The sequence below is a fragment of the Arvicola amphibius genome, chromosome 2 (assembly GCF_903992535.2).
Source record: "Arvicola amphibius chromosome 2, mArvAmp1.2, whole genome shotgun sequence".
NCBI classification, from domain to species: Eukaryota; Metazoa; Chordata; class Mammalia; order Rodentia; family Cricetidae; genus Arvicola; species Arvicola amphibius.
In genome coordinates this window covers 187,784,743-187,796,797 of record NC_052048.2, presented here as the reverse complement: position 1 = coordinate 187,796,797, position 12,055 = coordinate 187,784,743, and the positions used below count along the sequence as shown (strand labels likewise).

The window sequence follows — 12,055 nt, the reverse complement described above, 5'->3', positions numbered from 1 at the left end:
GGTACTATTAGTGCTGTGTGGTTATGTGGCCAACAAAAGTCTGTCATGTGGCTATGGATGAGAAAATTTATTAAAAATTTTCACTTCAGTAGTATTGGTGGCAGATAAGACTAGGGCAGATTTAGTGGTAGTAAGATATACAGAACTACCACACACATCCCAGGCACTAAGAGAATGCCTAGCACATGGTTGAGCACCTAGAATACATGAGATAAGGAATATGCAAGATCTGTATACTACATTAAGCAGTCACACCTCGTCCTAAGAGCAATAGAAAGTCAGAAGATGAAGGGGGAGTCTGTGCTGAGGCATGTGGTTTCTCACATCCGTCTAGAAAGGTTTCCCTGATAGGAACCTTCCTCCTGCAGACCTAGAAGTTCCCTTCCCCTCTTTGCGCTGCCTGCTCCTTTGCCAAGAGCACTGAACAGAAAGAGGTGTTTGCTTGAAAATGCAGCTGGCACAGTGAGGTTGTGGACAAGGATGGTACCCATTGCCTGAGCAGGAGCCTATGCTCAGGAGACAAGGAACCCTGCTCACTGCACAAGTATTAGCTGATCACAAAGGCTCCTATCTGTATGCCAAGCCAGACTTCCAAAGAGAGATCAGGTAAGTCTGTCTGTCTGTCTGTCTGTCTGCCTTCCTGCCTGCCGTCTCGTTCATCTGTCACAAACCCCTGACACTTCACTTAAGGCTTCTATAAGTGAGATAAGCATTTCCAAAATGGTAAGCTTATAAGCAAGGGTCATTTTTAAGACTATACGTTGTTGAATTACAGGAGATTTACATATTGGACAGGGTTTTCGAAACCACAAATGGAGGGAGACGCGGTTCAGACCTAAGGCTAACGTATACATGAAGGAGAGATAGCATGTCATGCTTTCTATCAGTGCTCTGGACGTGTCTGGAGCTCCTCCTTTCACCTGCCACCAGAATGCCTGTCTTGAAGCCCTCCCTTGGGTCCTCTGAACAAGACATAGGCTAAGGCAGGGAGAAAACAGTTTCATCCCCAGATACTGATGATGCTGCTCTGGTCCTCCTCACAGAATCCCCATCATCATGAACTGGAACACGATCATCTCGGGGTTTGTTATAGTAGTGATTAAAGCCGCTGGAATGACCGTATTTCTGCTGTATTGTGAGTATTTGTGCAAGCCTTCTCCCCAGCGTCCTTATTGTCAGAATGTCAGACTGAGTATAAAGGTTCAGTGCCCACATTCCTCCATGCTGTCCTTCCTCACTCTATCAGACACAAGGGTCAGGTTTAGTGTTCTACAAAGGAGATGCACAGCTGACTGTGTAAAAGGGTAGAGCCCTTACATGAAGCTTTTGGAGAATATGAACTAGAATATTTACCAGGCCTTTTTATTGTTGTTATAATTTTAAAAATAATACTTTCCAGTTCAACCCAATAAGGCTGTGTGAAGGGATAACTATAAGATTAAGATTTAACTGAGGGATGTTAGTGTGTGTGTGTGTGTGTGTGCCTGCACACATGTGTGTATATACAAATTCTTCTCGATAAATTCATTAATAAAATGAGCTTCAAAGCCAAAGATTTAGCTCTGAAGCCAGGGAAAAAAATGAAGGAGGAAGGAAATGTGAGCAAATGGCTGCAGTTGGGTAAGCGGTATTTTCCTTGTGACCCAATTTTAATATGTAATGACTATCATGAGAGCAAAGGAGATACACAAGCAGGTAAGCGAAGACAACAAAAATATACACAGTCCTCTGTGAGGGAGAGAGCTCAGTGCTTCCTCCTGTGGTCACAGCTCCCTGGCATCCCCTGTGGCTCATTTGCTGCCGCCGTTTGCAGTCACACTGAGGCTGAGCCACTAGCTGATTTTCTTTGCAGTCCCACAGGTTTTTGGCAAGAGTAATGATGGCTTCATCCCCACGGAGAGCTATGGAACCACTAATGTGCAGAATGGTAATCTCCCTACTATCAAGCTGAATTCTAACAGTCCCTAAGAAACATGCACAAATGCTCCACAAAGGTCCTTATCACCTTTTCAAGTGTGAAAATGAATAGCAAACCCATTGATACTGATTTTTCTCTCCTACTGGTACTAGGGATCAAACCCATGACCTTGCTTGGGAAAAACATAAGCTACACCCTCAGCCTCTGCTTGAAATATACAATGCTCAGTTTTCCTCCTGGGCCTGAGGATGGTCTGTGGGGTGGGGGGACTTCTGTAATGTGCTGTGGATGTGTGTCATGTGTGTCTTACAAGAATGGCTATAAAGAAACCAAGTCCTAGACAGGTGTGGCATGCATACATTTAATTTCCAGCACTCAGGAGGCAGAGGCAGGAGGATCTCTGAGTTCTAGACTAGTCTAGTCTACAGAGTGAGTTCCACAATAGCCAGAGATATACAGAGAAACCCTGTCTTGAAAACAAACAAATAAACAAAAAAAGGTAAAAACAAAAAAGAAAGAGAGAGAGAGCAAAGAAAGAAAGGCAGGAAGGAAGGAAAGAAGGAAGGAAGAAAGAACGAGAAGAGAAACCAAATTCCAGCATTAGGAGATGGTTCAGTTGGTAAAGTATCTGTCCCACAAGTATAAGACCCTGAGCTTGGATCACCAGCACACTTGTGAAAGCCAAGTGTTGCAGCTATGTCTGTAACCCCAGGTCTGGTGGATGGAGGCAGAGATGGGTTGATCCCTGGTGCTCATTGGCCAGTCAATCTAGCCAAACTAATAAATTCCAGGTTCAGAAAGAGACCTTGCCTTAACAAATGAGGTGGACAAGGTTTGAAGAAAGCACCCAATGTCAACCTCTGGCCTCCTCACATATGCACACACAAGTGCACGCACATTCTCACACACATGTACATACACCCACCAAAACATGTATGTACAGCACACACACACACACACACACACACACACACAGAATTCTTGTACCACAAAGAAGTCTAGGCATCTTTTTGCGTGCCAAACACTCTGCTAGAACAACTATAGGAGAATAAAACAGGTAAGTAATCAAGCCTCATGATAAAACAAAAAGTTCAATGCCAGATGTTTCATGCACAGAGGACAAGATGCTTCTAATCCCACTTTTTAAAAAAAAAGATTTATTTATTTTTATGTGTATGAATGTTTTTACCTTCATATATATAGGTACACCATGTTCGTGTGTCACCTATGGATGCCAGAAAAGGACACCATATCCCCTGGAACTGGAGTTACAAGTGGTGTGTGCCAGCTTGTAGGTTCTGGGAATTCTGCTACCTCTCTAGCTCCAGGCTCACTTGTCTGCAAGAACTCTGTCACTGCCTCTAAAGATAAGGGTTACTGTTGACATCTTTAGGACCAAAACCCACCATCTCTAATTAAAACAGTCTTTTATAATATTACAATGTCTCTGAGCTAGGGAATGTACTAAAAGGTGAATGCTTATGTCTGTTTCATCATTATTATTTTAAGCAACAACTTCATGTCTGGGTAAATGAAAGTAGTTTTAACCATAACCAACAAATAACCAGGGCCCCTGAGAGAAGATTTCAGCAGTCTACGGAGCCATTGTAGCTGTCTGTGCAGTCAGGGCTATCAGAATAAAGATCCTCTTAGGGGCCCATCATTCCCCATACTTTGTATTTTAAAAGGCAAACTTCTTATGCTTAGAGAAATCTCTAGGTTACCTACCTCCTTATCTGCTGTAACTCCATGAATCTTGGATCTTCTTGTACTCAGTTACAGTTCTTAGAGCTGAGGAAATCCTAATGAAAAAAGCATCTAAAAGCTGCGTGGAATTAACGCTTTTGTAGAGGGTTTGGACACCAGAAATAAAGAGAACAGCAAAGATGCAGTGTCGAGCCTGGAATAAAAGTGCTTTCAACAGCTCTCTGGGGGTGACCATGTCAAACATGTATATGGGCGGGGTAAGAGCCTTCTTGGGGTACTAGCCTCCTCTACCCCCACTCTCCTATAGGCATTTCGCATCACCTACCGTAATAGGGAGAAGCAGGGTATAAAGTAGGACTTAAGCACCGAGCACAATAGATCATGGCAATAGTCAGATGGAAGCGTCAGAGAAGGAAAATTTCTCACAACTCTAGTTCAGAGGGACCAAGCCCCTTGTCTTCTCTATAGCATCTCTTTCTGGCCTTGCTTCCCTTCCTTCTTCCTTCCTTCCTTCCTTCCTTTCTACACACTCCCTTCCCAACTCCCAGCCTGCCCCAAACACTAGGATCTTCATCAAGAAAGATGGTTAATCTTTATACTTCTGGATCATCTAGAACATCAGGGATGCTTAGAAACAAACAGTCAGAGCTCAACAGCCCACACCTAATGATTGATGTGTTCATCGAATAGTAACCATCAGGCTTTCTTCTCATTTCAGTCTCACAGATCTTTGGGAGAAATAATGAAAGTGTCATGCCCACAAGGAGCCATGGAACAGGTACAGTGCATGGTCCCTGGTTTCTCTCATCCCTTCTGTACTCACAAGCTGGATTATTTTGTTTTCTTTTTTGTCTGTTTGTTTTGTTTTGTTTATTTGAGACAGGATTTTTCTGTGTACCCATGACTGTTCTGGAACTCATTGATGGCTCACACTAGTAGAATTTGCAGAAGGAGGCAGAGGCAGGAGGATCACAAGTTTGAGGCCAGCCTGGGTTGCACAAGCTGGATTCTCAAGGACTTTTCCCATTGCCCCTTTCATGTAGAACTTTTGTTCAAAGGGACCATGAAGAACTTCGTGTTCATTCCTTCTATGTTAGGGGCAGGAAAATGGACTAGAGCGATGGAATTTCTTCCTGAATTGGGAAGCATTTATACTAGTAGTTACAAAGAAATGTATGTCCCATCATTTTGTGCGTCAGTTCCAGGGTTCCCACTCCAGACCACTAATAGCATGTATTCATTCTGCCTCTGCCTCTGTTCCTTCCTCCCCCAATCTCTCCAGCCTGCCCCAAAGACTGGGATCTTCATCAAGGGAGATGCTTCTTCTTCTCCACCTCTGAATCATCTTGGAATAACAGCAGGGATGACTGTGCAACCAGAGGATCCACACTGGCAGTTGTCGACACACCAGAGAAACTGGTAACGACATTGGGATGGTATGATGAAATAGCCTGCCCGACGTCAGCTGCAGTTGGTGGAGTCTATGGGAAAACGTGAAGTGGGGGTAGGATGCTGGCAAGAATTAGAGGCCTGTCTGGCTTGGGAGTTCATAGTCCCTGTTCTAAACCTGAGACTGAGAAATCCAGATCCTGTCATCTTCCCCATAAACTGCAGCATCAGGTTTGTGTCTTAAAGATGAACCAAAACATTAAAAGTACAAGGCTTGACCAAAGACCTAGTGCATGCAGAAGTGACTGAAGGACCAGGGAGATCGCTCAGTGGGTAAAGTCACACACTATAAAGCCTGATGACCTAAGTTCAATCCCTGGGACCTGCATGGTTGCAGAAGTTCCTACAGGCGGTCCTCTGACCGTCATAAGTGCCACGTGTATGTTCACAAACATACATACACACATACTCATAAACTCACACGAGCACACAGACACAAAAGAAATATTACAGAATACTTTATGAGATGTTCATGTATATAGTAAAGGGGGAAGATATGCATTAGTCATGATATTAATATGTCATCTCAGTGTGCATAAGAAAAAAGATAAGTTAATATAATTAAAACAAAGAACCAGATCCCAGAGTTTACAGTTTACCTTTGTGAAAATGAGAGTAGATTAATGCTATGTAACAGCTCTGCTTACTGCCTTCCGTTAGCTTGTAGCTGCCATATTTTACGCATAGGCAATGAGGAAATTAAAGAAAAGAAATGGTGTGTGTGTCTGTGTGTGTGTGTGTGTGTGTTTATGTGGGCACAAATGTGCCACAGCAGGCATGTGAAAGTCAGAGAAACCACCTCACCTTCCACCTTGCTTGAGACAAGGTGCCTTGTTATTCACCACTGCATAACTAGGTTAGGCTAGCTGCTCCCCTCTCCCAGCCTTCCAGGGATTCTCCCCTTCCTGCTTCTCATCTTGCCATGGGAGCGCTGGGAAAACAAATGGTCACTACGACATCAGGCTTTCCCATGGGTTCTGGGAATCTGACCTCAGGTTGCCACACTTACACAGCAAATGCTCCGCCAACGGATACATCTCCTTAGCCAAAGTAAAAGTTATTTGACCAAGATCATATACTTAAACAATGGAACACTAAATTCATCATACTCCTTTTACTTACAGTTGCCTCTCTTCAAATCTTAGCAATGATTGGATGGTGGGCACTATACACTATTCATGTTTCCCTCCCCTATCCTATCTTCTCAAAAATCATCCTGCGATGGGGCAGAATTTTCTAGGGGGGGTCCAAACCTTGATAGACGACCAAGGTCAGAGATCAGGATCCCACAAAGTCTCTAGGGTAAAGCACCCAAGTGGAAAAGCAATATGTTTTCAGGTAGAAAATTGGGAAGAAAAGCGGAGCAGGGGATGGGGAAAGGAAACAGGGGATGAAGAGGAGAAGAGAATGAGAAGAATTGATCCCTCTGTTTCCTCTAGTCACCATTTAAGTTTTGGCGCGTCCAGTGTTTACTGCCACCCTCCCCAGCTTTGACTGCATAGTTACACAGACAAAGATCATACTGATGGTTTGCTGATAACTCTCAACATATTTTCCACTTGATTAAGCTTAATTGGGAATGTGAAATTTTCTGGAATGATGAAAAATCCCACAAAGAGAAGCATTCCAGGCATAAGATGTGTATGTACAGGAAGTGGCCTGGTTTTGACCGTGGTGTCCTCCTTTCCCATACCTTCTGGGCAATACTGACGTCACAGGGCATTCATCAGTAATGCGAATTCTTCATTATTAGCTCTTCTTCTGCACCACAGGCCAAGTGGTCTGTCTGGTCCAGATACCCAAGTGATCTTACATCCGACCAAGTTTCAGAACGTCTCTAGGCGAGTGTCAATGATACCAGGGTCCAATCCCCGGGGAGCCTTCCTGGTTCCCAGAACCAGCGCCGCCATCGACCACCAGCTCAGCACTGAAGAACTCACTGATGAGCCGCTTCTTTTTTTAACTTCTAGAAGTATCTTCAGGACATAGCTGATGCCGAGAAGTACTTTGTGGGTTTGACACGTCAGTCGGGAGGAAAAAGGTGGCGCTGGGTCAACAACTCTGTATTCAATGGCAAGTACGTGAACACGCTGCATCTATTTCCCTAGGGATTTTTTACATAAGATGTGTAAAACCTGAGACTAAAGACTAAACCTGAGAGTCACACTGAGACAGCTCAAAGGATTAGACTAGACTGAAGAAAGAATATTAGAATATTATTCCTATAATAAATTATCTTCTTCAAACTGACCCACATGCATAGCTGCTGCTGCACCTCATATATTTCATAGGTCATCAAACTATACATCATACCATTTCCCCAGATATAGTTCCTTTATCTAAAGAAACTTTACTATATACCTATATCCTATCTATACCTTAAAGTTGGCCTGTATCTCTCAAGAACTATCTTCGGGGAAATCATTTGGAGTCAACCTTTAGAGGAGGCTATACTATTTCCAGTTTTCATTTGGAAAATACTGAGCTGGACAAGAAGCAAGCCAGGTCCCCTGCCTGCAAATGGATTTCCTTACAGAGAGGAAAAAATTAGTATGTACTCACTGCCTCCTAAATATCAGGCGCTCTGCTGTGCTAAGCACATGCATGGATCATTTCTCCGTATTCACCGGGATGCCATGGAGAAAGTTTCTATTACTCCCAAGTAGCTGAGTTGGGTATGAGTGTTAAAATGAGTCTGAAATGTGTTGAATTTCACATAGCAACAGGATAGAGCCACTGTCTGATTTCATGGATCACTGAGCCCAAATCTCATGCCACCTTTTCATGAAGTGAGACTCTACAGTCAGACCCAAAGGATCCGAATGCCAGAAAGAAAGTAGGAGAAGGCCAATGGCTTGCCTCCACCAAGGTTTTCCTAGAGCTAGCTCACATTCAGTAAGGGAAGAAAAATCTCTTTCCTCCTTTCTTGGGCCTTCCTGTTATAAACATGCAATCAATCGTGAAAGATGGTTTTGACACTGCCCTCAAAGTTTGGAAATACTCCCAACTTTATATGAATGAGTTAGACCTAGAGTCTTGGAATCCATGAATGCTCACAGGAGAGTTGAGAGGAAGCAGTGGGTACGGGACTGGACTGCAGAAGATGTATGGAGAAGAAGGGCTCTAAGTTGGGAAGAAAGGCCCAGTGCAGAGGAGGAGGGTGTGTGGTTGCATGAGGCTGCATCCCCTCCGTGCACAGCTCCCATGCCACCCTCACCTCACTAGCAGTCAAAGACAAAACTGAAACCAGGAGCCTTAACCATGCTTTCTCTACTCATTTAGTGTTACGAACGAGAATCAGAACTTCCACTGCGTCACTATAGGCCTGACAAAGACATTTGATGCTGCATCATGTGACATCAGCTATCGCTGGATCTGTGAGAGGACTCCCAGATAATCATGGGTCTCTACAACAAGAGCAAATATATGTCTACAAAGACAGCAAAAGAGATTAACTGCAACTGAAACTAGCCCAGAAACTACAGAACATCCAAGACTGTGCCCATCTCCCATAGGCTGCTTGTAGAACTTCCCGGTAAATCCTCAGGGTCAATAAGCTATTCCCTTTCACACGCACCTTCCCACAACAGGAAAATTCCTGCTCTACTCCGGGCACTCCCCAAGACCACACTTGCTGTGCTAGGAGACTGGATTCCAGTCATCTCAGTACGTAGGGCCAGTGTTCTGGAGATGAAATTGATGCAGAAATGAAATCTATTTCTGAGGAGTTGAGCATTTTGACTGACGAATGGGAGTTTGCCTGTAGACAGGCTCTATTTCATCCTTCGATCACATGCCTGTGCTACTGAGAAGAAACTGCAAGAAGAAGAGATGAGCCCTCTTAGAAGACAGTGTGGGTAGAAGATAAACTCAGCCTGGTGACCTCCCCTTCTCCCAGAAGTCTCCATTCCCATATTCCTCCCTAGAAGCTAAGGAAGCAGAAGCCTTCCTCTGTCTGAATTGAGACCAAGGCTCTTGGGAGGACCTCTACAGTTCAACTTGGAGCTGAAAAAACATTGTGGGAATGAAGAGGTTTTGTATAAGACAGAAAAGAGGAGGGGAAGGGAATGGGAAGGAAAAGAAGGGGAGAGGAGGAGAGAAGAAAGAAGGGAGACGGGAGGAAAGAAAGGGGATGGGCAAGAGAGACAGGGAGAGGAGAGTGATTGAAAAAAAAATCTATATGACATAACTCCTTTTCTTTAGACAAGAAAGGGCAAAATGGGGACAAATGGAAATCCTGAGAGATGAAGTAGGGGGCTTGTTTGATCACTATGAAAGAAAGGGAAGAAAAATGCAAAAAAAAAAGTCTCAGTCTTCTTAACTGATCTCTGTGTTCACAAGGAGATAGCAGCTGTTTATGAACCTAAAGTTATCAGAAGCAATGCATTGGTTGAGTAACAAGAAGCCTATAGAAAAGCTGAAGGAATCTAAGTCACCCAACAACTCAGCATTTGCAACTAACAGTGACATGTACATGTGCTACTAGTCAAAAGAAATTATAAATTCTATTATTACAAATACTGTTTTCTTTCTAATTTCTAGGTTTCATAGTTGCTAATAATGTGCTAGTAGATTTGCAATTTTAATGAGATAATGCTATTATTTCTATTTAATGAGATAATACTATTATCTCTAATGCTATTATCACTAGCTATTAAACCCACTTGAAGGAGGTCATCAGAAGTAATCTGGTGGGTGCTGGAATTATGCTTGTACCCTGTGGAGCTACAGTTCTCTGGTGGTCTTAACACACAGGTGTCACAAAGCGGGGAGGGGCTGAGTCTATGGTAGAGAGAATAAGTAACTGGATTCTAACTGGAGGTAAGCCCCGGAACCCAGACAACAGAAAGGAAATCTTGATCCACTTTGAGAAAAGAGAACTTCCATTGCCACACTTCCTGTCTTATGATAGAACAGTTGCAGACTATTGAGGCCAGGAAATGAGGACATCTCATGATTTCTGTGGTTGAAGCCTGAATTTCCCGCAAGACGAGGAGTTACTCCTACACTTAACGAAGCTTGGGCAGGGACTGGAGTGAGAAAGAGGATATTCAGGGACTCTGTGAGTGTTGCTTTAATTACTGGGGAAGGGCTCATGAAGGGTAGATACACGTAGCCTTTACTAGGGAGCAGAGATGCAGGTATTCAAATGGATTTAGTAAGCCATTTGGGTTGGAGTTTCGACTTTGCTTCTGATACACTTTCCTTACACACTTCTTTAATGTCTGACACAGCTTGCATATAGTCTTTACAGCTTTATTGGGGCAGAAGTAGCATGTCAGAACATTTACCCACTTGTGTATAATTCAATGGGCCTGGTACGCTCACAGTAGTTTGCAGCCACCACCTCAAAAAGAAATCCTGTACACACTAGCTATAGTTACATCATCTTCGTGTTACTCTCAGCCCTTTGGAACCACTTCTCTACTTCCTGTCTCTATAAAGTTCCTTATTCTGGGTTTCATATGAAGACAATCATACAGTGTATGGTTTTCTTTCTTACTGACTTCCTCTGCTTATAATAAGGCTTTCAATATTCACCCACGTATTTCAGCAGGTAACAGTGCTCTAGCACTGGAATCTCTCCCCCCCCCCCATATGTCTGTGTCAAAGACTTGTTCCCAAGGATTGTGATATTTGAAGGTGAGAAAACCTTTAAGAGGATCTGGAAACTTTAAGACTCCTGGAATTTATTTATGATCCTGAGAGTGTGCCATCTATAGGCATGACAACCTTCAGCCCTTTTGCTCCCAAGCCAGGAATGGTTTTCCTCCATTGCACGCTTCTAACACAGTGTGTGCCCTCTCCACAGGACCAATAGCAATGAGGCCAACTGATTATGGACTGAAATCTCCAAAACCCTTTTGATAAGTTATTTGTCTCAGGTATTTGTTGCAATGGTGTAAAGCTTGTTATCACAACCTGTATTTCATTCTATAAAAAATGTGTATTTCTGCATCAACTGGGTGAATATTTAAGCTTTCCCATCTGTCAAATATTATAACTATTACAAACATTCACTTCTCAAGTATACATCTAGAAGTGTGATTGCTAGCTCTTGCAGTTCTAGGATGTATCATTAAAAGAACTTCTATTTCTCAAAAGCTTCTGAAAAATTGCATCTTCCCTTCAATGATATATATGGACTCGTGTCAACATGTGCTGTTATCTGTCTACCTTGGTTATGTGAATGCCTTTCCATAGTGACTTTGATTTGTATTTGATTGCCATTCGTCATCTGATAAAGAATTGGAAGCATCTTTCATGGACATTTCACACTTTTCAGTTGAAGACTTAAGGAAGAGATATGGTCATAGCAACACACACCTTATTCTCTTAACATTGCTGAGCTCTCAGCTTCTATGTTAAGATCTGAAAACATCTCCATAGTTGTGCTTTTATACCATACTGAAGATGAAATTCAGGGTTTTGTACATTCTAGGTTACCATTTGCCAATAAACTACAACTTCCTTGATTTTTTTAAGTAAATTTTATATAAAAACTTTCGTATAAACAAAAACATCACACACCATGATTAACAAGACCCTAAATCTGTAGAATTTAACAAGTTATAAATATTTAGAATTGGTATTTGAAATGAAAGCTGTGGTGCTTTACATTAAATTTTACACTTTCAATAATGAATATATTTTAAGCGCTTATCTACCACACAAGCCAAAAAATGACAGAATTAGAACTTTATAATTAGAAAAACAAATAATTTTACATCCTCTTTCATAGCTCCTTTGTTTTAAGCCAGGCTCTTACTGCACAGTTCAAGCCAGCCTAGAAATCACTATGTAACCCAGCACAGCTTCGGGCCTCTTCCATCGGCCTGCTGAGTGCTGGCATTGCAGATATGCATCCAAACAGCTCCAGATGTCATACTTTCACTTCAAGACGATTTAACCAAATCTCTTCTGATTTGTAAAAATTGTGTGATGAAGATCTTGGGCCTGCAGCATATATTAAGGATAGGA

At 42.6% G+C, this 12,055-nt stretch overlaps 1 protein-coding gene across 1 annotated transcript; it reads left to right on the top strand.

Moving 5' to 3' along the window:
- Nucleotides 1-442: 442 nt before the first annotated feature.
- Clec5a (C-type lectin domain containing 5A) lies at nucleotides 443-8,471 on the top strand. Its single transcript, XM_038320954.1, has 7 exons — nucleotides 443-606; nucleotides 1,044-1,135; nucleotides 1,853-1,927; nucleotides 4,344-4,403; nucleotides 4,908-5,044; nucleotides 7,045-7,151; nucleotides 8,357-8,471. Exons 1-7 carry the CDS (start codon nucleotides 509-511, stop codon nucleotides 8,469-8,471), a joined length of 684 nt encoding a protein of 227 aa, XP_038176882.1. The 5' UTR covers nucleotides 443-508.
- Nucleotides 8,472-12,055: the final 3,584 nt, after the last annotated feature.